At 38.5% G+C, this 27,373-nt stretch overlaps 3 protein-coding genes across 3 annotated transcripts; all 3 read right to left on the bottom strand.

Moving 5' to 3' along the window:
• Positions 1-1,749: 1,749 nt before the first annotated feature.
• On the bottom strand, positions 1,750-11,218 carry LOC140928458 (T-cell activation inhibitor, mitochondrial-like). The gene is made up of 7 exons (XM_073378212.1): positions 11,058-11,218; positions 8,307-8,430; positions 7,462-7,588; positions 6,135-6,703; positions 4,341-4,591; positions 3,634-3,765; positions 1,750-2,031 (listed from the first exon to the last, which is right to left on the bottom strand). The coding sequence occupies exons 1-7, from the start codon at positions 11,081-11,083 to the stop codon at positions 1,809-1,811; spliced, it is 1,452 nt and encodes a 483-aa protein (XP_073234313.1). The 5' UTR covers positions 11,084-11,218; the 3' UTR covers positions 1,750-1,808.
• Positions 11,219-14,671: 3,453 nt separating this feature from the next.
• Positions 14,672-16,608, bottom strand: LOC140926101 (GDP-D-glycero-alpha-D-manno-heptose dehydrogenase-like). Its single transcript, XM_073375896.1, has 2 exons — positions 16,297-16,608; positions 14,672-15,356 (listed from the first exon to the last, which is right to left on the bottom strand). Exons 1-2 carry the CDS (start codon positions 16,606-16,608, stop codon positions 14,700-14,702), a joined length of 969 nt encoding a protein of 322 aa, XP_073231997.1. The 3' UTR covers positions 14,672-14,699.
• Positions 16,609-25,389: 8,781 nt separating this feature from the next.
• Positions 25,390-27,373, bottom strand: LOC140928457 (uncharacterized). The gene has a single exon (XM_073378211.1). The coding sequence runs from the start codon at positions 27,344-27,346 to the stop codon at positions 26,453-26,455; it is 894 nt and encodes a 297-aa protein (XP_073234312.1). The 5' UTR covers positions 27,347-27,373; the 3' UTR covers positions 25,390-26,452.

The following is a 27,373-nucleotide window of genomic DNA, read 5'->3' as shown; positions in this document are numbered from 1 at the left end:
CTTGAAAAGTACTCAATAATCTAACAGATCTTAAGGAGGCTCTAGCTTACTGAACCAATCACAAATTTAATACAAAATGTTATGCCACATTGCAATATGGCCCAATTGAGGTTCAAAGATTTTTTCCTTTCCTCGCATTGTTGCCTTATTTCTTTTACAATGCTTGATTTAGTCTAGCTGCTGGTTGCACTTTACATTGTATTCTTTAAAATTCCCAAGCACTTATGCACAGCAAATGAACAATACACAAAGAAGTTTTAATTATTTCTTGTCTTATAAAATCTATTCCATGACTTAACCTAGCAATAACTCAGGTTTCATGTGTTTCACAGTAAAACAACATATTGAACTAAATCTAACCAATCACAGAACTTTTTTTTTTCAAACATATTTCTGTGGTACCTCTCCACAACAGCCATCTTGATGAGAGAGATAAATGGCCATCAAAGAGGCATTCATTAACCCTTTAAGCCCCAATATCCACATACAAATTCTCCAAACTGGTCTTTTATACATTTCCTTAAGGAATAAGTTGAGAGAATTTGGTAGAAGATCAAAGCATTTTCTCTTAGGTGATCATTTTATTAACTCTCATAACCATTTCTCTTGGTAACATATGGATATTGTTAGGAGAAAATTGATCTTGGTAACTATCGGAACTTAAAGGGTTAACAGGAGGTAGGGGTATAATGGCGTACACAATGTTGAGTGTAGGGACGGGGGGGGGGGTAGAACAATCAAACTGTTTTAAAAAAAGCCTTTTATGAGCAAGTAACACAAGATCAATGAAACAGTAAGGTACAAAGTCAGTTTATTCACAGTTAACTTTTAAAAATTGCTGCTGTGAAGTGGTCAATTTTGGTGCCTCTATTGGCCACTGAGGACAAGTCACCACTATTAAAAAGAAGAGTGAATAATATAGACTGTTCAATGTGGTGTAGAGATGAGGCCATTCGTAAAGGTAACATTGCATTTTTACAGTCAGTTTCATAAGCTTCCCGCGCTTTTGTAAACTGAATATATTATAACCACATAATTTAGTATTTTCCTTGCAATAATAGTAATTAATTAAAGTTGTATTCTGGCATTAACCATGAAATTTGATATTAGACTAGTAATTCTTAGAGAATTATTTAAAATTTTAAACACATGCTTTTTACCAGAATATTGGCCAAGGTCATTTTCACAAAAAAATATTTGAACCAGTAAGTAGGAAACAGAATGTATATATTAATCCTGATCTGTTTCTGTAAACAATCAATAATTTTCCTTAGCCTTTCAGTTAAAGTTTACTATTTAAATCGTTTTCTCTTACGCTTGTATCTATTACTTTAAATTTATTCACAGCTGTGTTCAGACAAACTGAATAATATAAACAGCACAACGTTAAGTAACAATTTATAATATTTTTTAGGTGAATGAGCTACCTATTTCAGCAAGACATTTTAAACTGCTCTATTTGAAACAAAATTATAAATAAAATGGTACTTTTCTTCCTTCAGTATTTTTTACGTTTTTGGAGGGAGTATACACACACCCTGCATCTGAACATCTGAAAAATAAATGGTTTCCTTGACGACTACAATGTCCATACTGGAAAACTTTAATATTGCATTCCCCACACTTCCTGTCATCCTGGCACCTCGTAAATGTAACAGCGGCATCAAAAGTACTGTTAACAGTTTCTCTTTCCCATATTATTTTTCTTTTTGTGAGGATGTCTGACCCCATGCAATAATTGCTCCCCTCAACTCCCTTGCATTTGAACTCATGTGAGCTATATGCCTCCTCACGGATGATTTATAAATTTACTTCCAATTCCATGGGATACTTATGTGTCCATCCTCATTAACATGATAATACTTGGACACAGTAAGATTAGCTCCACTAAGATCAGGGTTATCTTGCCTGCTTAGCCGCTCACAGCAGTCACTCGTTTGAAGTGGAGATACTGAAGGATCTTTTAACAGACACTCCAGCTGTAATTTCTCTTGGCACTCTTTTATTGCTTTATCTTGTATCACAAGATTCCTGAGATAAATGAAGGAATATGCACAGAGTTAGGTTACAAAAACCACATACAGTTTATATAATAACAACTAAAACAAGCCAAAAAGTGGTTAATCAAAATGTCTATGAATAACCTAAATAATGTGGAAGAGTATGCAGAGTCCCTGTTAGAGTAAAATTGCGCCAGATGACATGGCCTTGAAACAGCAACATACATGTGCATGGGTTACAGTGCGACCAGGAAAACCTTGAATACTTGAAATGTTTAGGAATAGGAATGTTTATTGTGTTATGACCAATCACAGCAAAGATGAGAACAAACGAACTTGCCACAAAAACCATAATTTAATAATTAATGTTCTTGCTTACAGTTTAGATTTCTCATCATAGTGGGAGATTGGCTTTTTTCCTTGCAACACAATAACATTCAAGAGAAATTTCTGGTGTTCACGGTTTGACTGTAGATACCCAGAGGGACAAGGTCCACTCTTCAAAATGTGAAACAACCATACTTGAAATTCAGGCTAGAGACATACGTACGCCCCCCCCCCCCCGCCCCCCACCCCCAAGAGGGCTTCTATGCTGACAGCGCAAAAATTGTACCAATGTCCTTGACTGTTTGAAAGTTTGCCACATGCTTGCAGGTACAAAAGAAAACCTCAAACCATTCATCACACAACAATATTGATAAAAATAATTCCGTAGACTGACAGCTGGCATTTATTCTTAGACAATTTTACATCAAACCTACCAGTTCCCAGAACATCATGATAATTATAAATGATTTATGTTGCACTTGTTTACAAAGAATCAAAGGATGAAAGGAGCAAAGAAAGGGGTGACAGTTCGTCTCATTACTTAATTAACATTAGCCTGCGGCACAAACAGAACTAATTCTCTGCCAAGTGTGTCTGCAAATAAAACAGCACAGAAATCCTTGCTCAAGGCCCCCACCTGAGTATCAGGATTTGAGTACACAGCATGATTGGCATGTTAAAAAAGCCATTGTTGAAGGAAATTCAGAACATGCATTTTCCAGTAATTCAATGAGTTCGTTGGGGGGGCCAGCAGGACAAGGATATCCGCGCTGCTTTGCAAATGTTACTAACAGGGGTTAGATTACATGTGCAATGCAGGCTATACATGTATTAACATAAGATGCCATCAATGTTCCCAAGTTAAATTAGCAGATTTCATTTTTGTGTAAGTGCAACATTTTTAAATAAGAAATGGGATACAGTGCAGCCGCAGTAATTAAAATTAAGTTTAGATGTGATCTTACGATGAACTGAGTAAAACTGTTTCCAAGAGATCTACATCTGCTCAGTATAGCAAATATATTAAAAAGAAAACATTTTAAAATTACAGATTTTTAGAAAGTGCATGTACAAAATATTAATAATTATTGATGTTTGGCATATGGACAGCTTTGGCATGGACAAAAGTCATAATATGCTTGTGTCATGATAATTAATGAATGCAATAAATATTTCAAACCCAGCTGTGGGGAACAATTAGGCTCAAAGCAAAAAGTTAATTCCCTGTCCTATGTTAGACAATAATCTATTGTGAATGTGTGTCAATGAAATTGACATGCAAAGTCAGTCAACTAACTTTTCCTACCTTTTATTTTCCTCTTGTAGTTCCAAAGATTTTTGTTTATTTTTTACAAGAAAATCCACAATCAACTCAGAAGGAATTGAAGGTGGTATTCTGAATTCTCCACCAAGTGACAGACTTAGCGAGTCTGCAGGACTGAAACACAAAAAATATTGTCTCAGTTATTTTGACTGCAAACAGTCATAGTTATCAAGTAACTTAAGACAGAATCCATTAGGAAATTGAGTAATAAAATTATAATTTTTAGTGGACAAAAACCTTGTACCAGAATATTTTAAGCCGTATCACATTCTTTTTTACACTCTTCAAGGGCTATAGACTGATGTAAAATTTTAGTTATCTGTAATAACACCAATGACAATTTCTTACAGGAGCCCAAGAAAATAAATTTCAAATTTCACAGGAATTGAGAAAACACAGGTAAAATCCTCATGCAAAAGATTTACTAATGGCTTTTCATCTTAATATCATTTAATAATCTGTGAAGTTAAACGATGACCATTAATTTAACACAATGAAGGTCACATACACAAATCCTCCAAAGATTTGGTGTATATTTAGTTCCTTAAAGAAGGCATTATAGAAGTCCATTTTAGTTCCCCTAAATGTTGTAGTAAAACACCATCTTTCCATGATGTGATATAACTTATAACGTACAAGTTACACCTGCCACCATGTTACAAACTGACTTAAATGAATACTATGAGTACCTCAGTATTCTTATTGCAAAGTCTTTGAATTCCCTTGGCAGAAAACAAGTTGACATATCTACAGATCCAAGGAGTTCTTGCCGCATTGAAGACACTATCCTGTATAGGTAACTTAAATACTCAGTAACTGATACAGAGGGTGACTCCTGATCAAACACAATCTTCATATCACCAAGCAAAGAGGACAGCCTTCTCTGCCATGTAGGCACTTGACTGACTAGAACATCGTAGTCTTCTAAGGAGGACAAGAGCTGTAAAATAGATTGAAAGGAGACTTTAAAGTAAGCAATCAAACACTTCACTTGATTCCAGTTGTCAACAGGGTAAGACTTCTGTCACAATGTTTTGTAAAACAGATGTGGTTAAATGTGTGTAATTTAAAATTAAATCTTCAAGAGAGACATGACAGGCTACTAGAGTACCAGCGTGCAAAGAAAGTCGTGTCCGACAGCCCGGGGCTAGTGGATTTTGCGATCGGGCTAGTGAATTCCGTGCTTAACTTACCCGACGGGCAAGCGAAGATTTTTCGGAGAATTAAAATTACAAAAGTACTGTAAGACAAATGTTTTAAATTCCTAATAAACTCCTGCGGACCGAAAGTCGCTCCAACAAAGTGAAATCTGCATAAACAAGACGAGGTATCGCATTACATGTCAGATGAGGCGCATAAAGTAAAAGCAGATATTGAAAAAAACTTTGGAGGTAAATTTTGCCCGTGACTAATTCTAACTGATTCAGAGAAAGCTATTTGTCTAAACTTTGCTTCATAATCATTTGCGAGGAACGTAAACAAAAGGTTTTGATCCTGAACTCAAGTGAGAAATTTATTTTGTTAGCAAATATTCGTCACGTGCGTTTTAATATGGTAAATTCTAAACACCGATACTGTAGGTGCTTGTTGATTTTTTTCGGGCTAGTAAAAATGACTTTCGGGCTAGTAGATGTTAGTTACAGCTTGCCCGAAGGGCAAGCTTTAAAATTAACTTTCTTTGCTCCCTGAGTACCGAGGGAGAATTCAGGGAGATTACCCCATTTATCTCCCTGAAACACATCCTTTACAGAGAAGATGATTTTGCAGTCTCACTTAGCAAGCAAAGTTAACCTCGAAGCAATGCTGCAGTTTTCCCAGTTATGCTGGGGGGGGGGCCAATGCCTCTAGCGGGGGCACCTTGTGACTTGTATAAGTAGTTGCTTGCAGTTCTTCGCAAAGAGTTGACACAATAGGTTGGTTTCTTGCTTGCCATTTTTGCGCTGTGTTTTTTCCCAAACCTCCCTCCCTCTTTAGTTCAGGGCCAGGTAAGAATTCCACTGAACTGTTCAGTGTGATGGTGCCTGGTGGGGGCTGCTTGCAGGGTTGCCATGGATACCTCCTTCCTCTTACTAGAGCATTGACGAGTTTAACAGGTTTTTATCCATCCTTAAGAGCCTATGAGGATTTATGAGCCCTGTCATTATGGGTAGGGGTACGGCACCCTTGGTGCCAGGAGCCATTACCAACCATGTTACTGGGGCTGAGAAACTCTTTTTGTGGGAGAAGTGTTAGTGGCGCTCTAAACTCCTAACTGCATTTTTAGACCAAACTGCACTGGCATTGCATCCCTCTGGTTCAATTTTTAATTTCATCAGTACCAGTTTTCAGTGTTATGGTAATTTACTGGACCAAACAATCTCTGATTACTTTGGTACTCCCCATCCCAAAACAAAGTGAGAATGAAAAGCAAGACACCCATAATGATAAAATTAAAGCTTATTCATGAATAAGAGTGCGTCACTGAACAGACCAGTAATACATACCGAAAGCCAAAACTGTGGAGTATCCCGAATGTTCAACATAACACGTCCATGAGGATCAATCCCTGTCCAGTCCGTAAACACAACAGTGCGTCCATTTAGCCTTTGAAGCTCTGACTGCTTTGTATAGCAAAGCCTCAAGAAATTCTTCAAGCATCCATGATGTGAAGAATAACTCCATCCATTAGCTGACTCCAATTGTTTTAATCCTAGTTCTTTACAGATTGTTTCAGATAAGACAGCATTTTCCTTTAGAAGAGGCTTGTTACTTTCTTGTTTTTCTTTGGCATTTTTTATATTCTGGACCAGGAAGTCCTTTAGTGTGCTTCTCGAGTTTCTCTGCAATTGTGCAAGATCCACAGGGCTCTGTCTGTCACTAAACTGTTGATAAACATGAAGCCAGTGGTTTGGTGCATCATAAGGTAGTGCAACAGACAGTTTGGAGTCTTTGTTGTTTTGGTGAAGGGTCACCAGATCCTCCAACATTCCACAGGTCTTTAAAATATGGCTGATTGTAAAATAAACATCACGAGAGAACAATGAAACTCTAACTGTCTTGAAAATCTCTGATCCTGTTAACAAGATAGAAAAAAAAAATTGAATAACCACACAGAAACAAATAATACATTGGCAGTCATTTCACAAGTGAATTTTCCTCATTACTTATGGATTTGTATTCTTAATAGGCTGGAGCGTCTAAATTTTGCTTATTTGACTAATTTGCAGCATGTATAATATTCAACACTGACTCAGACTTTAATTGAATTAAATAGGTCAAATTTAACATGACCACATGAAATTGTCTGTGCATGATAAGAACCCCAAATATGCTGGATTGTGGGTAGGAAATACATTAAAATACAATATGTCAAAATTTGGAAGAGAGACGTTTGAAGTCTGAATCAGAGTTGCACTTATAGTCATCTTATCGCATTGGTTCGACTCAAATCAATATGAAAGGGGTAGGGGTAAGGGGTTTCTTGTATTTTGTTTGCATTTGTGAACAACAACAAAATTTCATGTTACCACAGCAAGGGTAATTCAGGACCTTAATCCAGGCAGCCATTACAGTATTAATTCAATCTGTCAATTTTTCCATACGTTAAAAAAATTAATTCATTCAGCTAATAACTGGGCCCTACATGTACTTTTCCAACTGAGGAAATAAAAATTTCAGATTTTAATGTTTTGGCATAAATTGTGCATAATGCCTTGTATGCATCAATCTTTTATTTTAACATGTATTAATTACCACAATAACAATAGCATGTCTCTAAAGGATGTATTCTGGATATTTTCTGGTGAGCACAGTGTCTCTATTGATTATTACCTTCCTCCAGAGCAGTGGCAGTGTCATTTTTCAAGTAGAACATTAAATGAGTTGGATTTACTGGCTTTTTCTTCTGCAAGTCCTCAAGGTATGAGTTCAACTTCTTCAGAGAATCTTCATTTATTGACTACAAGTAAAGAGTTAAAAATATTAATAATGCATGAATTTTCATCTGAAGTGTACTAAGTACTCAAGTACCTCCTAAAGGGGGTTAGCCTGTAAAAACAGCCAACTAAAAATTTCAGGACACCACCATTGGTTTCCCCACAAAATGACGAGGACTGAGAAATGAGTGAAGAAATTCCATACTGATGAGATCACGCGTCACTAACCAGATCTGGGCTGCTTTGGACTGATTTTAAAAATTTACTTTAACCAATCGGAAACACTACTGGATCTGGATAATGACGCCTTATCAGTATGGAATTTATGCACTTGTTTCTCCGACATCATTTCGCGGGGAAACCAGTCGTGGTGTCATGAAGTACTGACTGTTTTCTTGACACCTAATCAGTATGGAATTTCTGCACTTGTTTCTCAGACATTACTGCGCAGGGAAACCAGTAGTGGCACCACGAAGTGTCGTCAACTGTTTTCTCAGACTAAAAGGGGGTTAAATTAAGAACACAGTTCACCAAATTGGAGACTTTCACTGCAATTTCTGGTTGCAATTTTTTTTTTTTGGTGCCAATCCAACCAAAACTGTCATTGCTCAGAGCACGGCTAATCACTACATGTACATATTATTATACTATATACTTTTGATAGAGCTGGTCTTCCGCTGAAGGATGACATAATATCACATCTTACAACTTCAATATTTCAGGCCAAAAGGTTTTCCTCACCCGTTGTATTGGATACTGGCCAAACAGATCAGGGTGGACAGCAAAGTAGAAAGGCTTAAGAGCTGCCTTAGTCTGGGCACTTGACAGATGCCGGGACAAAATACACCAAGATGACTGCTTCAAACTACAATCAAATTCAAAGTTAACAATAATGAACTCTAAAAAATTTCAAAATGACAAATGGGCAGCAAAGGAAGATTACAGTGGGTACATGCTTGGGATTTTACTGTCTTGCAACCATCCCAGATTTTACTAATAAACAAAGCAAAAATAAGTTGTAAAAATCTTCGATCATCTGGGATAGATGAATGTTTCCCATTGAGTCCCAGATTTCTGGGACAATTGCCCAAATTGAACCAAAACCATTTTTATTCCTGAGGGCAAATAACACCTTTCACTGCCCCCCTCACCTTTTGCCTTTGACTCTCTCCTCACCACTACTTCTTTGCTCCCCCTCCCCTGTAGTTTTTCCCTTTTGCTAGGCACTTTCCTGGCTTCATTTCAGTAGACAAAAGTTTTCATGAAGTCCCAATGATCACTTGTAAATTATTTTCAAGGAAATACAGGTAGGACTAGTGGAAAATGATTTGTATTGGAATTTTCTGCTCAAAGCTACAGAATTATTTTTTGTGCCTGTTAGCCTGTGTAGGAGGTGTTTTTTTCTGTGTGTTGTCATTTGTTGTTCGTAATGAGATACAGTCATGCAAAAGATGAACTGTCGATTACTGACACACAGTAAGACAAAGGACAGAGATCAACCACGAAATACCAAATTACACACAACTGTTGGTCTTGGTTGTTTGTACAATAAATTTTTTTCAATTTTCAGGAATTTTTCTCATTCAGAAGTAGCAAGCTTGCCTCGTGGGGTTGATATGCAGGCTTCTCGTCAATTATTTGCCTGAATCACATTTATTCACTCAATTGAGTATGTCTTGAAAGATCTTTTTACCCTAGCACAAGCTAGGTATCAAGTTGTTGACAGCTATTTTGTGAAAGGTTGTCAGAAAAAATGTGCATGCAACAATCCTGAAAGGTGATATGGGATATGATTAATACACGTTCCCTGATACTACAGCTGCCGAACCTACTTTTGTTGCTTTCCTTTAGCACCTGCAAACATACGTCTATGGCTTCTAATGCAATTCTTTCAAATTTCTTTGAAGAACGATGAACTCAAAACCAACCTCAATACCTTTTAGGATTATCGTGTGCACTTTTTTCGACAACCTTTTTCAAAATAGCTGCATAAACATTAATATTGATGACATCACTAGTGGTACAGAGGACAGTCAGTCACACTCGCAGTTAAAGTGTGAATGTGTTAAGAAAGTTTCTATGGAGTTACCAAGCAATACAAACTTTTCATTGTTAGGGCATTCCATCTAACATCTGCTCATCAAAGCAACTCACTAATTTGTTATTTGTTTACAAAGAACACCTAAAATCAGCCTGGAGCATATTAAAACTAAACTGAATGCAAGACAACATTATAGTGCATACGTTTTTCAGCTTTGGAAAATAGCAGGTTACTGAACCTGTAATATTACTGATGGTAACTTTCTGTACAGGGTCTTGGAAATTTTTAATAATCAATTTTCAGCGGGCTTTGAAATGTTGTTCAAAGGTTTCCTCTTCATTTCAGAGTCTAAATTTTTCCTAAGGAGTTTCATTCAGGACCCCCTAGAGTTTCCATCCTCATCTCACAAACAAATTTTTCAGTTCACCCAGCCTCGTAAAGTTTTCATAATAAATTTTACCATTTGTGATCAACAGTAATCTTGATTTGATGAAAACATGTGCGACCAGCTGCTTCACCTTATAGTTAATCAACACTGGATACCTATTCAAGGAAATATGGTCTCCCAGTCAATGCAACTATCTGATTGGGTGGCCATACTACAAACGGAAGACAAAATTAAAGGCAACACTTATTTTCCCCAAAAAACACTGCAAACAAATGTATCAACAAAGAGCCATCTAGAGATTTCCGTTGCATACAACCAAAAACAACTCTGCACAAAATTATTTTTAGATCTGTACTTAAACAATTTTATTTTGGTAACTTCTATAAATTTTTCACTAATGTTTACTCTGTATGGTCCAAATTGGAAAGAAAATACCATTTTCCCTTTATTCCACTGGATGACTTAATGTCGCGTTCGATTTTCCAGAATCATTTAACATTAAATAAAACTTCAAGAGGATTTCCCCACTCAAAACTCCATCAAAACAAAACAGCAAAAATTATTGAGTACGTTTGCCCTTCATTCAAGTACTTTTACGACCGTGACTAAAGTCATGAAACAACGACAAACTATTTTTAGCAGGATACAATCGATCCTCACCAAACACGGAACTCTTTCACTTTTCTAAAAACGAGAAAGCAAGGTCGCCAAACAGCGTCTAACGACCTTTTAACATTAGCAGTGGGATAAGAAAAAGGAGAAAAAATCAAATATGTAGCTTACAAGCAGGGTAATGTCAATCATCACCTGTTTCAAGATCGTTTCACGTTTCTAATCTGTTAGGGGTACGAATACCTTCCTTTGAGAAATTTTATCGTCTAAAATGGCAGTAAACAAAACTTTGTTGTGGTTGAAAGTTCTGTTTTCACCGGAAGAGTGGAATCACCGGAACACTAAACGCGCCGAGTTTAATAGTTCAGCGTCAAAGCACCGCGGACGGATCGAAAAGCGTCCAAAGCGCGAAAACTAAACTTGTAAAAATAACCACATTTGAGGTACAAACCTCAGGCGACGTATTCCTGACAGCATTTCGTTGCTAACATACACAGCTTTCTTCAGTGTAAACCTCAACGTTCGGCCACCAGTAACCTCAGTGTTTGCCCTCGACGATGCAAACGATTTTTATCCACAATCTACAACATGACACGACCTTATCACGTTGAGGATTGGACCAATCACGTGAACGAAAAATCCGGTTTTTTCCGCGCGAAACGGGATACCACGCGCGAGGAAAGAGAGCTTGATCAGTTTTCGCAGAGCAAAGTCAGAAAACGTAATCATACTTTTTTGTGATGACAGCTAAGTCATTATTCTTGTGCTTCTTCTGGCATTCTTCATACTGTGCAGAACTGCAAGCACCTCCACAATACAGACGTGTAAGTCAAACGAGAGCGAAAACGAGAAGTTCCACACGCGTGAAAATGGGCGCCATGCTTTAGCTCTTCCGCGCGCGGCAATACTCCCCAGTTGCGCGTGAGTGTCCCTATATTTTTTTTCAGTCCATCAAAAAACAACTGCTAACCGCAACATATACCCGAAGGAAGCAAGAAATAAAGATTCACCCATACACTATATTTTTGAAGGCGCAAAATAGCCATAGCACTGTATTACTAATGAATGTGAAACACCGCACGTCCGAAAGCACTTACTCACTCAGACTTAGGCCGACTGGTTCAAATTTCCACCGTATTTTTCTCCCTACTAACTATGGTCCAAAAATAATTTGAATTAATATAGCTCAAACAAACGCCCTCATTTGCAATAATAAGGGCATGTTTTTCCCTACTTATTGGATGTAATGAAACAACTTCTTTTTTTTTTTTTTTTTTTTTTTTGGCCTCCTATATTTTGATCTTTCAACGCTTTCTCTCTCTCTTTTTTTTCCTTTTGCCGGCCTTCTTTTTTAGTGTAGCCATGAGTTTTGTTACCCACTTTATCATCTTTCTTTCGCATAGAATTTTGGCTGGCTAACTTTCCAGGAAAGGGAAAATTTAATTTCCAAAGAGCAGTGAATTAATACCAAAATTGGGGGTGGATCACCCTTCTCCAAATAGCTACTAGGTTCAGTTTGAGTGTGACTCTGTCAGGATGAAAGGTGTGAATCCTGTAGTAAGTGGATAGCTTTAACTAAAAGGAAGAGGGTCCAAAAAGAAAAATACGCGTCTGGCCTTATGATATGGAACGAAAACCTTCAAACGGTCGTCAAGGGGTTAACATTAATTGTACCTTTTGCTTGCTTGTCAGGAATATGGGTTCCTATGCTTGTTTATGATTTTGCCCGATCCCATAAGAAAACTGCATATTCCTGTTCACTTAGGTTAAACCAAGAGCCATTATGGCTCTTGGTTAAACTTTCACAATTCCACCTCATCATTTACAAAAGTTTTCATCAAATGATAATTGTCATTTCAAGTTTTTGGTCTTTTTTTTCCGCGGGGTTCAGCTTAGCCTGCGTGCAGACGATAACTAAACTCTGATTAGCGTTTAGCTGTTAATATCCCGAAACACAAGCTGGCGCTTTAATTTCGTCTGCGCGCAGGCTAGGTTCAGCTGTGAAGGTTATATTTTATTTAACGTTCACGTGAGCAAGCACAGCATGGGGAGCTTGTACCTCGCTAACAAACCATATATATATATATATATATATATATATATATAGCACTGAATGAGGCGCTGAAATTTATTTATAAAGGCAATTAACTTTGTTTAGATGTGTATCAATATTGACATGTCTCACAAAGACGATGTCAAATTTGGCTTTTGAGTGTATGAAACGTTGTTCCGATGAAAATTGGGCCAGTCCGACAATTACAAGGCTGCCGGGCCACTGGGCTCCTCTGACAAGATAACGTGATGTGCCTTCCATCTGCTCACAAAAAGATAATCTACTTTATCATGATTTTTTTGTTTTTTTTTTCAAAAATTAGGATTTACCTGTACTTTATAACACCCAGGTAATTGACGGCTTACCAAACTAATATCAATAAACGACAACAAAATAAAATATTTAAAGGCTTTTTTTAGCACCTAACGCCATGCATCCTTTTGGCAAGAGCTCGCATCACAAGACAAGTGAAACACGATGAATAATAATTAAACTTGGATACACTCTTTTTTTTCTATAAGAATATATTTTATAAGAATATCGAGGCTGAAATTTGCGAAATCTTAAGAATACTTTAAGAATAAACTCCAGGCTGAGATTTTGAAAAGGATAATTTCGTGTGGTGAAAATCTGTAAATACAATACAAATATACGTTTTCAATTTATTCCTTTCTTTAAACGGCAAAACTAGCTAACTATATTTAAAAAACTATAATTGATACCTTAATATATTCTAAAACGGAAATGTCATAAGCTATTATTAAGAATAATACAAGAATATTTACAGCCTAAAATCGGCGGAAAAATAAGAATATTCAGCCTGGCCCGGAAAAACAATATTCTTATAAAAAAAAAAGAGTGTATATTAGAAAGTCCGATAAAATATAACGATAACAGGAAAATCTGGAATGACAAAATAATTCTTCATGGTCTTCAGAAAATGGCTAACGGACACGAGACAAAAAAAATCGCGACTAGCGAACTCACAGTCGACTCTCAGCGTCCAAAATGACAATCTGTGTGGCTCCAAAAACAGTCTTAGAAAACAAATATGCTATACAAACTACGTTTAACAGCGCAGTACTTGGTCTAAATAATTCTTAGATTACTGTGAAAAAAATTCCCTTGAAGGGTTACATCTTTAGCCGGGCCTCGAACGAAACGTCATCCCCAGATCACCTTGACTGTTCGCACTTTTGCAGGTAGAAATGGTCAAGAGTTTACTTTTGTCGCTCAGTTCATTTGTAATACAGACAAGAAATGGCTGAAATATTTGAAAAGTTCAACAGTAAATCAGTCTCCGGCGACCGTTTAAACTGATCTGTGGTGAACATGTTGCATAAAGTCATTTATTTTCACAAAAAATAGTAACCTGCGAAAAACATCCGTTTCTCCGCGCTCTTCAACGCTGGGACGTTTTGCGCGAAACCTACCCAGCGGCGAAGAGCGTGGCCGAAAACGGATGTTTTCGCAGGCTAAAAAAAATAGGGGCCTTCCGGCCAAAAATTACGAAACAGCTCGAGCCGCATCAACTATCATGTAAAGCCTGAAGTATATTTTGTCAGTATTTCTCCACGTTTCACGACCCTTCCTTTCCTGTCGTGTTTTGTAGTAACTAACAAGAGCCTCGGTTGAAGCTTCATTGCGCAAAGCGAGGAGAATGGAGGGCAGAATAGACATACACAACAACAACACAACTGCTCAATTTTGCTTGCTTGCTTATTGCTTGCTCAATTTTACTTAGCAATATTTCATTTCAAACGCCACAACGTCATACAAGGGGAATCGGTTTATCAACAACGAGTTTGTTTGTGCCAACAGTTTGCCTTAGAGTATTTCGCTTAAAAACTGACTAATTTGTAAATCATTTCTTTAAAAACACAATTTACAACAGTGAATCACTGCATACGAGCAATCGAAAGGCTAGCAATGCTTTATATTATTCTACCCACCCCCACAGGAGATGCTTTTTTTTTTAACAATCATTTAGATGTTTTGTAAACGCCCCCTCTATTTCCTCCAGTGAAATTTGTACTACTGTTATACATTTCTAGCTTTTTCTATCTCGTCATTGCTTAGGCATGGTAGAAGTTTCAAAAGCTCCTGTACCCCTTCCTCTACTGAGATGGTAGCATGGAAGCCCAGAGCTTGGATCTTCTTGTATGATACTTCATAATCTCTCTTGTCTTTATCCTCCCCCGTGGTGTTTTCTGTGATAACACAACCCGGCACGCACTGTTGGATGATACGAGCCACATCAGACTTGGATAAATTCATGTTTTCGTCCCCAACGTTAAATGCCTGTCCTGCCATTCGCTTGTAATTTTCCATTGCAAACACGAACGCCTTGGCAGCGTCTTTGACGTGGAGAAAAGTACGTCGGAACTCCCCCTGATAAAGACCAAAATGTCTCAGCCTCACAGCCTTTTCAGTGAGATCATTCACCAATAAATCAAGCCTAAGCCGGGGGGACACCCCAAACACTGTTGCCAAACGAAGTGCCACTCCACCAGCCTGTATGACCATCCTTTCTCCGACGGCTTTTGTACTTCCATAGAGCGTCAAAGGTGAGATGGGTGTGTCTTCCGCGCACAGACCATTGAGCACAGCGCCGTAACATGAGCCGGTGGATGCGTAAACTAGCTGCTGATTTGGTGCTAAGCTGTCTACAACGTTCTTGGTGCCTTGCTGGTTTGTCTACAGAAATAACAAAATGAGAAAGTAAACAACTGAAAACAGAAGGAAGAGAAAACACGATGAAACTGAAGTTTCTTTACGTATAAAAGCTCTGCGGTCCAAACAAATTGCTTTTGCACAAGATAATAGCAGAAAATATATTTCAATTTTAAAACACTTAGAACGTGCAAGTTAAGTTTTAAGTTATCTGCCTAAAAATGAGTCAATCGACAGGCCTAACCGACCTGGAATCCAGAGTTTCGAATTTCCTTTCATCCTGATTGGCTCATCGATAATGGCTTTTTTAACAGACCGATCATGACGTGTACTACAGGAGTCTTTGCGCGCACTCAAATCCTGGTACACAGCTGGGGGCCCAGAACACGAAATTCGGGGCTGTTTCGCAGACGCGCTTAACCAGGGTTTTATTCGTCTGAGGCGCAAGCTACTATTAGAGGTCTTAAATGCAATCCAATTCAGCAGTGACCTATTCTTCTTCAAAGCCGTTCTTTGTGAAGGAGCATTGCGTGACGACACAAAGAACGGCTGTGGAGCAGACTAACACTGACCAGGAGCCCATAACTGGGAGTGAGCAACTCCCATACTTGGCCTATGTCACGGCGTTTTTACGGACCAGTTTATTTTTAGAGACATTTTAGGGCACTTTTTCCCGCGAAAATGGAATCTCCGCCACGTCTATGAGCGCATTCGAAATATAAGATATCAAAAAGGAAAACATAACGTCATTAAAACGAAAAAATATCATTTCTAGGTCTGTAGGTTTTGCTGACTGCTTTGTGGGACTTAAAAGATATTCTCAATTCGCGCCAAAACCGTTCTAAAAGTTAACTGGTCCGTGAAAACGCCGTGTCATGAGTACATGGAAGTTGCTCGCTCCAGTTTATGGGTTCTTGTACTGACACAGCCCTACACACAACCTCAAATAGCCCGCAATACAAACCTGAACAGCTTCAGCCTTATTTTTCTCACAGGCAGGATAACCCACAATGGCAGCGAGATGAATAACAGCGTCACATGTGGACATGTGCTCAGCCAAAAGCCCTTTGTCCAAAATATCTCCCGGGACGATCTCAAGATGAGGATTACCTACATGGGCCAAGAGTGATCCCGTACCCCACATAAATTTATCGTAGACTACTACTTGGTAACCACGTTGGAGCAATATTGGTACCAGTGTTGACCCAAGGTAACCTGCACCGCCTGTGACCAACACGCGCTTGGTTGATTCAACAGAATTCCCATTGCAGTTCATTTTTTTTTTCTCTGTCGTGTCCCGGTTATCTGCAAAAAGGAGCCGTGAGTATTCAGAGAAATCATTAGGAAAATCAAACAAAACCACAAGAACTGCTAAGCGCCATAATGGGACCAATGGCTCTTGACAAGATTTAGTAGTTGTATAGGGCTACTCGATCGTTCTCTTGACAACATAAGCTGTTGCCGAGCCACGACTTTAACCAGGACTCGAGCCAGGACTGAACAATTTTTCGCTTTCCCGCCATTTTGACCTCCAGCAAGTCACATGACCATTCACTAAGGATTGAGCAAAACTGGAAATGGTCAAACAAAACCTTCCTTCATACTTTGTGTGTAGTTAGTACTTCAGATGAAACTACTCACTGTGGCATTTGTTTGACTTCTAACAAAAACCAGCACTCGGCATAAGGGGAGGAGTTTGGGCCAAAAATTGCATTTTTTGAGCAATTTTCTCCTTGAAAATTGGAGTTTTGTCAGGTAAATATTTCAGAAAGCAGACTAACAGTTAAAAATCTGTTTACATGATAGCAAAATATCATCCTCCCTCTCAATAAAAATGTTATCACTTTTTCTTAGCCCCCCCCCCCCCCCCCCCCGACGGCCCCTGTTCATTGTCTCTTACAAGGTGCGAAAAGTTTTTTGACAAGGCCAAAAAATAGACATTTTTGAACACATTTTTTTCTTACTAGCCGTGACTCCGATTTAGATCAAAATTGAACAGGATGTAAATATTTCGCCCTTTCTTGTGCACCTTTTTATGCCTAAAAATCCGCGGGCAATCGATATTTCATACTCGATACATTTTTGCATGCAAATCAAATGAAATTGTATACCTGAGACAAAACAGTAAATTTTCGCAACTTTTTTCTCTTAAATAATGTCATTGGGGCGATGTTAAGCAATAGCGTTCCCATAGATTGCATTCCTTTACGTTTTACAGTCAGTTATCGAGCAGATTAACGATTTTTGGTTTACAAAAACAGGCATCGTGTGTTTGGCGGTTGATTTATGCAAATTACTACCCGCGATATAACCTGGCAGGAAAATCTAATTCGACGTTTTCCAACAACATAAATCGTTTCCATGGGATTATTAATAGATAACTGACACACACATACCATTAACAAAGCAATCAATGCGACAAACATTTCAGAGCCAAGTCAAATCACACACAAGTCACGGTTCGTTTCCCGGGGGGGGGGGGGGGCACTTGGGTATTTTTTTGGGTGGGTATATGCCGCCCGGGACTCCAAATTGGCACCCCGTTCTAAAAAAAAAATCCCCTAAAATTGATACCCTGTTCTAGAAATGGGCCAATTTTTTATACCCCGTTCTAGAATTTGCCCTAAAACTGAAACCCCGTTCTAGAAATGGGCCAATTTTTTATATTCCGTTCTAGAAAGTTTGTAAATTGAAATAGCCCTGTTTTTTAAAAAAGATATTTCTTTATTTGTTCGACTTATACATAAAATAAATGCTTCTTCATAATCAGAAACAATTTTAAGCAGAAGAGAAACCCGTGATCCACAATTTTTTATACCCCGTTCTAGAAAACGCCTCTGAAATGGATCATGCCCCGTTCTAAATCAGGAGCTTCAAAATCACGACCCCGTTGGGCGGCACATACCCGTATAGGTAATCTATGGGAGTACCCCCCCCCGGCTTCGTTTAGGTCTCATCACCATGTCGTAATGCATGTCGTCGCATTCAAATCCCTTCCCTCATCTTCAGTGCATATCTACAAAGTTTTCTTTCACACTGACACCGTGCCAAATTACTGCAGCTGCTTATGGTGGGCAGAAACATATTTTTCCTTACCGTGCGTGAACATGGTACTCTGTTGGATTCTCTTACATGTCCAACACACTGTCTTCAAGGTAATGTATCTTAGTCACGCAATGTGTCACGTCACAAGCGCTGTGCTGATTTTATACCTTCTTTCCTTTTTATGAATTAGAATCTTCATGAATTCGTGTAAGTGTTATTAAGCATAAAATCAGAAAAACAGTGTACCCAATCCTATGTAGATTTGCAAAGAAAGTGCCATTTGATCATGCTCCCTAAATTGACATAAGAATAAAGCTTGTAGGTTTATACCAGAAGAACGACTTTGGTGAAGTGGTCATAAGTATCTGCTCTGCAAGCGAAGCATAATAGCACCCAGTCTCTGTTTGCGCAAATTGTTTACGTGCCGCAATCTCTTGTGCCGGGGATTTGGCAAAACTCGCTTCCCCTTGCGGGACCGGCTCACAGTCATACAGTGAAAACTTCAAAGGATCCAGCGTAAAAAGTATCGCGATTATTTTCCTTTACCTCATTTTTTATCACATTTCGCTCGTGTTTGGGAAACTGATAATTATCATTATTCATTTATTGTTCTAGCTTAAAAGGAATAGTTTATTTCATTGCGAAATAAAAATTCAGATATAGGATCTCGCTAATTTTTACGCCGGCTAGGGATATTGCTTCAGTTGGACGACCCACACGTCCCCGCGTGTAGTAAGTATTTCTTTTTATCACGAACTTACCTTTAGTTGAAATTTAGTAGTGATGTGGACCTTCTTTCAAAACAGAATGCTTCAACATATAAAAACAACAGTAAGAACCATACTGCAACTGATATTACTAGTTTTTTCAATTTCTTGTTTTATTTTAGGTTTACTATCTCCATGAAGACGACAGCGAAACGAATAACCTGACATGACTATAAATTTCGGGCGACATGACTCTGGTTTCGAGCGACATGACTTCGGGCGACATGACTTTTCCTACCTGTACATGAACGAACCGTGACTTGTATCTGATTTGACTTGGCTCTGAAATGTTTGTCGCATTGATTGCTTTGTTAATGGTATGTTGTGTGTCAGTTATCTATTAATAATCCCATGGAAACGATTTATTTTGCTGGAAAACGTCGAATTAGATTTTCCTGCCAGGTTATATCGCGGGTAGTAAATTGCATAAATCAACCTCCAACCACACCATGCCTGTGCCACCCCGATGCCCAGTGCAGGTTTTTGTTAGAAGTCAAACAAATGCCACAGAAAGTAGTTTCATCTGAAGTACTAACTACACACAAAGTATGAGGGAAGGTTTGTTTGACCATTTCCAATTTTGCTCAATCCTTAGCGACATTCGTTCTTAAGAGGAGGGTTTTCATGAAAGGAAAGCTCGCTGTTCGGGTTAGGTAGGGTTAGGAGTCCTGGTTCGAGTCTTGGCTTAACCTAAAACTCTGGGTTCGAGTCCTCGCTCGAGTCCTGGTTCGAGTCTTGCCTCGAGTCTTGGTTCGAGTCCTGGCTCCAGTCCTGGTTCGAGTCCTAGCTCGAGTCCTGGCTCGAGTCCTGGCTCGATTCCTGGCTCGAGTCCTGGCTCGATTCCTGGCTCGAGTCCTGGCTTTGAAGTTAGTTTATCTCTCTATTTCAGCTGTTACACAACTGAAAAAATACATCTCGTTAGAATGAATGATGAACAGTTAACAGAAATTAGAGAAGCGACCTTGAATTGGGTCCGATTGCACCTGTGGCCCCGGCAAAAACAGCAGCTGTTGGAAAGAAGGTCTATAAATTAATCTCTTCCAAATTCATTGTTTCTGGAGACCTTTTGTAGGAGTATAAATCATTAAAACAATAAAAATTGAAAAAGGGCTCTACGCGTGTAATTGGTATATAATTGTGACAAAGAAAATCAGTTGACGCTTCCTTTGCGGTTTTTAGTTTTCTAAGAATAGTGCTGATTGATAATTAGCCTCTCCTGACTTAAGAAAGTAGTTGCATTCAGTTTAACTTGTTTGTTATCTTTTTCTGGTAAATAACGCTCAAATACTTCTGTTAGCCGCCTGTGGCATTTGCTAAGGTGCATATTTGTTAGAAAATTGTCAGATAAGCAGTTCTTGCCTATTATTTTAGTTATTTTACTATTTGACAGTTCTCGTGGTGTTAATTTAGAAGTTTAAATAATAATCAATATATATTTTCTCCTGACATGAATCGGTTCGAAACAGATGTCCCATTTTGGTGCATCTCCGCGGTAACGCTTCTTTTTGTACAAAATCTGTTTAATAAAGGTTTTCTAAAGTTGACAAAGCCTTCCTTGTGCCGCTCAGTCTGAATCTTGACCTAAACTTAACCTTCCATCGTTATTTTCAAGGAAATAGCCAAATTACTTGTTTTTAACTGCTTTTGTTGTATTTTCTTGAGTTTTCAACCGAATTCATTGCTGCAAATAGCTTTTACTTGGTTTAGAAATTATATTATAATTATAACAAGGTGATTTTAAAAGTGTCTTTGAGTAGACACCTGTTGTTTTGGTTTCTGCTCTGTACTACGTACTCTATTCTTTCTGAATATTTCGGTGCCAACAATGTTTCAACAAGAAGTTTCACACCCTTAAAAAATCTACGACATTAAGCCGCCAAGGTTTTTCCTACAACGAAATTTTAGTACCATCCTTCTCTCCTGTGTAGTATTTGTATAAAGGAAAAGTACTTTATCATACAGTCGAACCTTCATGTGCGACCTCCTCTCATAAGCGACCACCTCCCATAAGCAACCGCCAATCCAAAACACCAAATTTTTCCCAATCAAAGCCTTACGGTTGGAACCTCTCGTAAACTTCTTGTAAGCGACCGCGATGTATAAAGACCGTTATCCACGCTATTGTCAGTCAGATTTTTAGGCGCTGATTTTTTAAATTCTGTTGCATCGCAACAGATTTCATTTTGGCCTTTCCTTTGGATATCAGTCATTAGTAAAATCCAACTAGTGGTCTATAATCAATGCTGCGTTCTGATTGGTTGAGCTACTACTAGGCTATATGTTATAGCCCACTAGTAGCGAAAAGCGCCGGCTTTGAAAACCAAAACAATGGCGGCTGAATTGCGTTTTGCTAGCTAAAGTTGTTTTGTCTCGACATTTTTGACCAACTAGTTGGATTTTACTTAAACAATCATTCCTCTCGCCCTCATGGTCTCTGGGTCAATTGCTATTGACTCACAGCCCATGAGGGCGAGAGGAATAATTGTTTAACATCCCGCCAACAAATCGTGTCGTATAAACCGGCCTAGTGTTACTAAAGCCGGTGCATGATGTTGTTATGGATATATGACTGTTATAATAATAGGATACTAATTTTTTACCTTGAAAATACGACAGCAAAATAAGACCAGAAAATGCATTACGTACTTTGTATTAAGCGGTATTCTGTAATTAATGCAACAAAGAAATAATGTACGTCAGACTTGGTTTTTCGAAGGTTAAGATTCCTTTGAAGTTGAGCGATTTGCCGCAATGAAGTGCAATTTGATAAAGCTTTTAAGGGTATATGTGGAAATTATAAACACGGTAAATGTGAAGGAATTCCCAGTGGATGAATAATACAAACCCAAAAACAAACAAAACAATTAATGTAAAAACGGAACGAAATGTATTAATGTTTCCATCGATTTTTTCTAATGTTAGAAAAGTTTAAAATTCATGCAACGCAATGCATAATGTTACAGTAATATTGCCCATTTTTGTTCATGCCCTCTCCAGTCAGTGTCCGGTCCAGTGCAAGTTTGAATCGGCGATAGAACCGTTTTCAGTCTTGCTAAATAATCAGCTTGTTATGTCGGGCAAACGAGGGAGTATTAAGGCCAGAATACAAGTTATCTTAAATACTCACAAAAATGACATAAAACTTATTATAAAGAATATCTTTTTGTGCGAAAATCGCTGTGAACCACCGGCAGGTACCTTCGAATTTAGAGGGAATGCATATTCCTGACTTGAAGTGAATTAAATGTCTTATTATACCCACCAAAACCTCCGTTTAACCAATTCCCTGTGTCGAGTTATTCCTATAGAACCGGAGACTGAAAAAGATGACGGCAAAAACAGCGAACAGCTGTAGTATTGGCAACAATCACGGGTAATAAATATTACCCGGGAAGGGTCTCGGATACTTTGTCGTCACTAAAACAAATTCCGATTATAACGGGCTGTATTACTAATTTTTCGTTGTAGATATTGTTTTAAATACACTAAAATACTGCTACAAACGCTGAAAATAAGCTCACCGAAATAAATCCAGTGCTTCGTCCGATCCAGTGTCTCTTTTAAAAAGAATGCCGAATTTAAGCGAGTTTTCAACTTTATTTGAGGTAATTTCGTGCCCAGATTCCCAACTTATTCTCGGGTGACTTTGGAAGCGAGATTTTAAAAAAATGTGATAGACTTCCACGCTACGGGTCCTTTTTGCATGAGCTGGAATAAGTAGGAGATATGTGATATTAGATTGTGTAAATTGTGTAAAAATGTAGTGTAGGCGGATAACGTTTTCTACACAACTGCTCAGCTCCATGAGACTTGGGCTCGATCATTAGTGAGCCTACTTATTAGTTATAGACCTTTTATCACAAGTAATGAGCTGTTCTAATATAACAGTAATTTTCAATAATACAGTCATGACCTCCTGATACAGAGTATTGCAACAAAACTAATACCTTGTAAAAGGCTATTTTACCATAAAGCGCCCTTTTCCATTCCAAATTTGCATTCCCCCTTTTTCTTATTTGCATTTAACGCCTATTAAGACTACAAATAATGGCTAAATTTCTTGGAGTTAATAAAAGAAGACCAAAACTGGCTAGAAGTCAATCCTTTAAATTAAAAGGAACCTGGGTTATTATTGAAAACAGGCAAAAATTGAGCTTTGGTTGCCCTGTGTCCGAAACGCCAAACGACCTGCGCCTTTTTCTTTTGATTTCTTCGAACTCACTATTCGGACCCACAGGCTATGAGCACAAATATTATCCCTTAAAACTTTTAATCAATATACTCCTAAAACAGTTAAATCTATACTAGGAGTTGTATTCTTATTAATAAGGTAATCTTTCTTTACTTCTGAATCTATGGCTAAGTTCGAGAAATGAAACTGGCTCCTTGTACGTCATCGGAATATCACTTGGTTGTTTTAATGGGGACTTTAATGAATGTCAAAAAAACAATAGGTCTAATAAGCAAAACAACAACTTTACAGGTGGATCACACTTTTTTAAAACATTTCTTTCCCGTTTTTGCACGACTGCGACGTGAAAATACTTAATTTCGGGTTTTATGGAGAACGTAAACAAGCAACGACGAAATTTTATTTCTCTTTCTGAGCTTGGATATGGTCACTTGAAATTCAGCTTCAACAGGGTTCGCCTACAATTGAGAACGTAAGTGGGTAGGAATAATCGCTATAAAGACTGAAGGAACACAAATTCACTTTTTAAGCGACGTTCTCGTTGTCGTCGCGTCCTTGAATCTTCCTTAAAGTCCCTATTAGGGAGCTTGTGCAACAACGGCGGGAGGGCTACGAAAGCGTCACTTAAAAAGTGAGTTCCCGCTGCCTCAAACTTTATCGCGCTAAACCATCTCGTTTAATTCGTCAAATGTTGCCAAATTTTTTTGGAGTTGAATTCTAAAGGATTGTATCAAAGTTCAAGAAAAGAAAAAGAAAGTTGTTGTCTTGCGTTCACGTCCTCGACAAAAAGTGAAAATAGGCACTATCACGTCGTAGTCGTGCAATGACGGCTAAGAAATGTACAAAAACAGGGTGATGGAAGTGCAATGTTGTTTGCTGGCTTCACTTAGCTTTAAGTATAATGTAAGTGTACTTGGAACCTATCTTGAGTGTCAAGGGGTAAAACGCACCTACTTAAACTTTACTTAGTGACCATGCATGGAAACGAAGCCGAAGTTCGCCGCCAAGTATGGACCACACCACAGTTGAGAACACTCTTAACCAATAAGATGTGGACGCCATGTCACGATGTGCACGTGCAGCGGTTCAAAGATTCTAATGAACGGAGAGATTGACAGCTTTTGCTCCAAGTGATATACTTGGTCAATAATTGTGAAGCCATCACATTTTTCTACAGAGCAACTTATAATTTCCAAGTGCACTTGAATCAAGTGCTCACTTAAAACAAACTTAGCTTCTAGTGTGAAACCAAGTGTTGTTTTGCCAATCTAAACCAATTACTTTTTTGCCGTTCTCGTTACCGTCACCGTCGTCGTTACTTAAGCTCCCTGATCTTGTGTTTAACGGGCCTTCACGGAGCCATGTTCAAAAATTTTCGTCTTAGTTTGAAGGCGTACGAAAAGGAAAGTTAGCCTCTTCTCGCTCAGTATTATTTGCCTAACGGACCTCGCAGAGAACACTTGAAATTTAATTCGTCTTTTGTGAGCCTACGAGTGAAGGAATATCAACATTTGAAGACACGACGAGTGTTTAAATCTCTGCGAGAGTCCGAGGGAAATTTTGTTCTATTTAGTTCGTCGATAGATAGGCCGGGTTGAGAATTTCTAGACTGATGAAAAAGGTGCTATTTGCAACTTTCTAGAGGAAAGAAAAAAGGAAAGCAAAGTTTACACCGTTTCTTGGCGGAAAACTCAACGAATTGCGTTTTCCTCGGCGATATCATTACATGTTTGAAGTCTAAGAGATTTGACCATGACCAGAGACCCCTTGTCAGAAGCCCTCCCCCCACCTCACCCCCAACCCCACTCCTTCCCTGCTCAGTTATACCTAGCAGCCCCCTGCATTTGAAAAACTGATGCACAGCACATATCTTTGTTCTATGTTTGCACAGGTACTCAATACTGTAAGCCTCCTCTTTGGACGCACTTTTAATCAAGGGACACCTCCATTCAGGGGACACAAATTTTTGCCCAGAAAAATGTTGAAATAATATTTGTTTATGTTACCTTTAACCCGGCATATAAACCTCTGTTCAGTTATATCTGGGACTATATAAGAAGATAAAAATTTTAATGCATGAATAAAAGCATAACGTAAATACAGAGAATCAATCTTGCGATGTTCTGAACATAAAATTTTTACACCTAAAAATATTATCCAAGTTATAAAGCAAAAGCTCTTAAATTATATATTCTTTAAAATTATAGTAAAGTTCAGTGTACTATAAGATCTCAATTTCCTGATTCTTAATTGGGAACAAACAGCATAATATATCTATTATCAATTTTGCTGATTGTGTTCCTTCAAGACTTTAAAAGTGAGACCATCCTTCACACAGGTAGCCCACTGTGAATAACAAAAAATGTCTTTTCCTTTAACAGAAACGTGTGATGTTTTACAAGAGACAAATGCTGATTTCAGTAAAAAAAATTACGACAGGTGCCACATAGCATATGCTTTAATAGAGCTGAGTACAAAGTTTTGGATAAAAATGTAAGATGTCAAAAAATAAAATAACTGCATCTGAAGGAGGGCCAAAGTCTTAAATAATCGCATCTCTTATTACTCTTTTTTCTTCTTGATACTTTAACTGATATCTACTTTGAATATCACCAGGCCACACCAGTTTCCTTGAGCCTCTCAGTCAGTTGTCAAGATTGGAACATTGAGTGAACCTTTTTGTTGGGACACACTGGTCTCGGGTACCGTATGTTACTTTTCATGAGGTAATTGTATGGAGAGTTTCCATGGCCAATCATTACCCTTTACAGTTGTAAAGTTAATGCTACCCTGATTCAATTCTGAGGACAACCCACTGAGAATGAACCCAAGGACTCTACATACAAAACTACTGTAATTACTAGTTTGATGGCTTTACCGCAACTTAAATTTTAACGATATGGTAATATTTCAGCTAAAACATCATCAATCAACAATTGTCCAAATAATCATGAGGCTAGGATAAAGTCTTCATCAAATTTGCTAATGAAATAGGCAGTCTACAAATGTACAATTACGTCTTTGCAGCAAATGCGACGCGACCGGGGAAAATTGGGGACTGGGGAGCAGTCCTTTACCCTCCCCTCACAGGCCTGTGTAATGTTCCTCTTAGTTGGTTAATGCAAGAGCATTTTTGAACCGTTTACATCTTGCCGTTTTTGCTTCTTTCCTCTCCATACCACAATGACAATACGGACGACTAACAGAGTACAGGACACAGCCAGCAAGACCACCGAAATGACGGAATTTCTCTTAGCTGGATCCCAGTTTTTGGAGATGCTTGCTGAGAGGGCCCAGATGATGACAGGATAGACGCTAAGAGTATTCCTCACATACTTGTCCAAGATAGTGTTTTCTAGCGTAAACCATACGATAACCTCCAAAGCGAGAATCACGAGCGAGATAGTGGAGGCAACATCTTGATCGACGCCGTGAAAGTAAGTAATCGCCATTGCAAGGTTAAGAAGAGATGCAATCGTGCACCAGGTCGCATATAGCGCGATACCGTTGTTTACAAGGATTTGTGTGGCGATGCTGTCGCCTCTTGGAACTCCTTTCGTTGCTAGATTGAGGGTCATATATGATCTTGCCAAGGTTGCGTAAAGGAAGAACGACGTGGCGAAGAGTAGGAACGCGCAGACCTGAATCCACTCGTGGCTCCAGATCACGATCCAACAGATGTTCGCAATACTGGCGAGCGAATAAAACACATGGAGCACAGGCGAAATTACCTCCGGGGCGTTCTTTCTGCAGAGAAGAGTCAACGAGTAGATGATCCACGCGCTTTGCCAAACGTAGATTAAACCCCAGATGGAAAATGCCCAGCCTGCTGGTGTGATTTCGATGTAGTACTTGCCCGACACTTCACCCGTTGTTGCATTTCCAAACAACCAGTTCAAAGGACCATCCTTCGGATCTCTGGAGACGTAGTTGAAGACTAGAACTAGGACGAACACAAGCAAGTTAATTGTAGTGGCTGCTATCTTGAACGCATTATTTGCTCTTGCCATGGTTCGTGTAGTTGTCACACTCAACTC

The sequence above is a fragment of the Porites lutea genome, chromosome 2 (assembly GCF_958299795.1).
Source record: "Porites lutea chromosome 2, jaPorLute2.1, whole genome shotgun sequence".
In the NCBI taxonomy this organism is placed as follows: domain Eukaryota; kingdom Metazoa; phylum Cnidaria; class Anthozoa; order Scleractinia; family Poritidae; genus Porites; species Porites lutea.
Note: the sequence above shows the minus strand (reverse complement) of the source record. Positions and strands in the feature narration are given on the sequence as shown.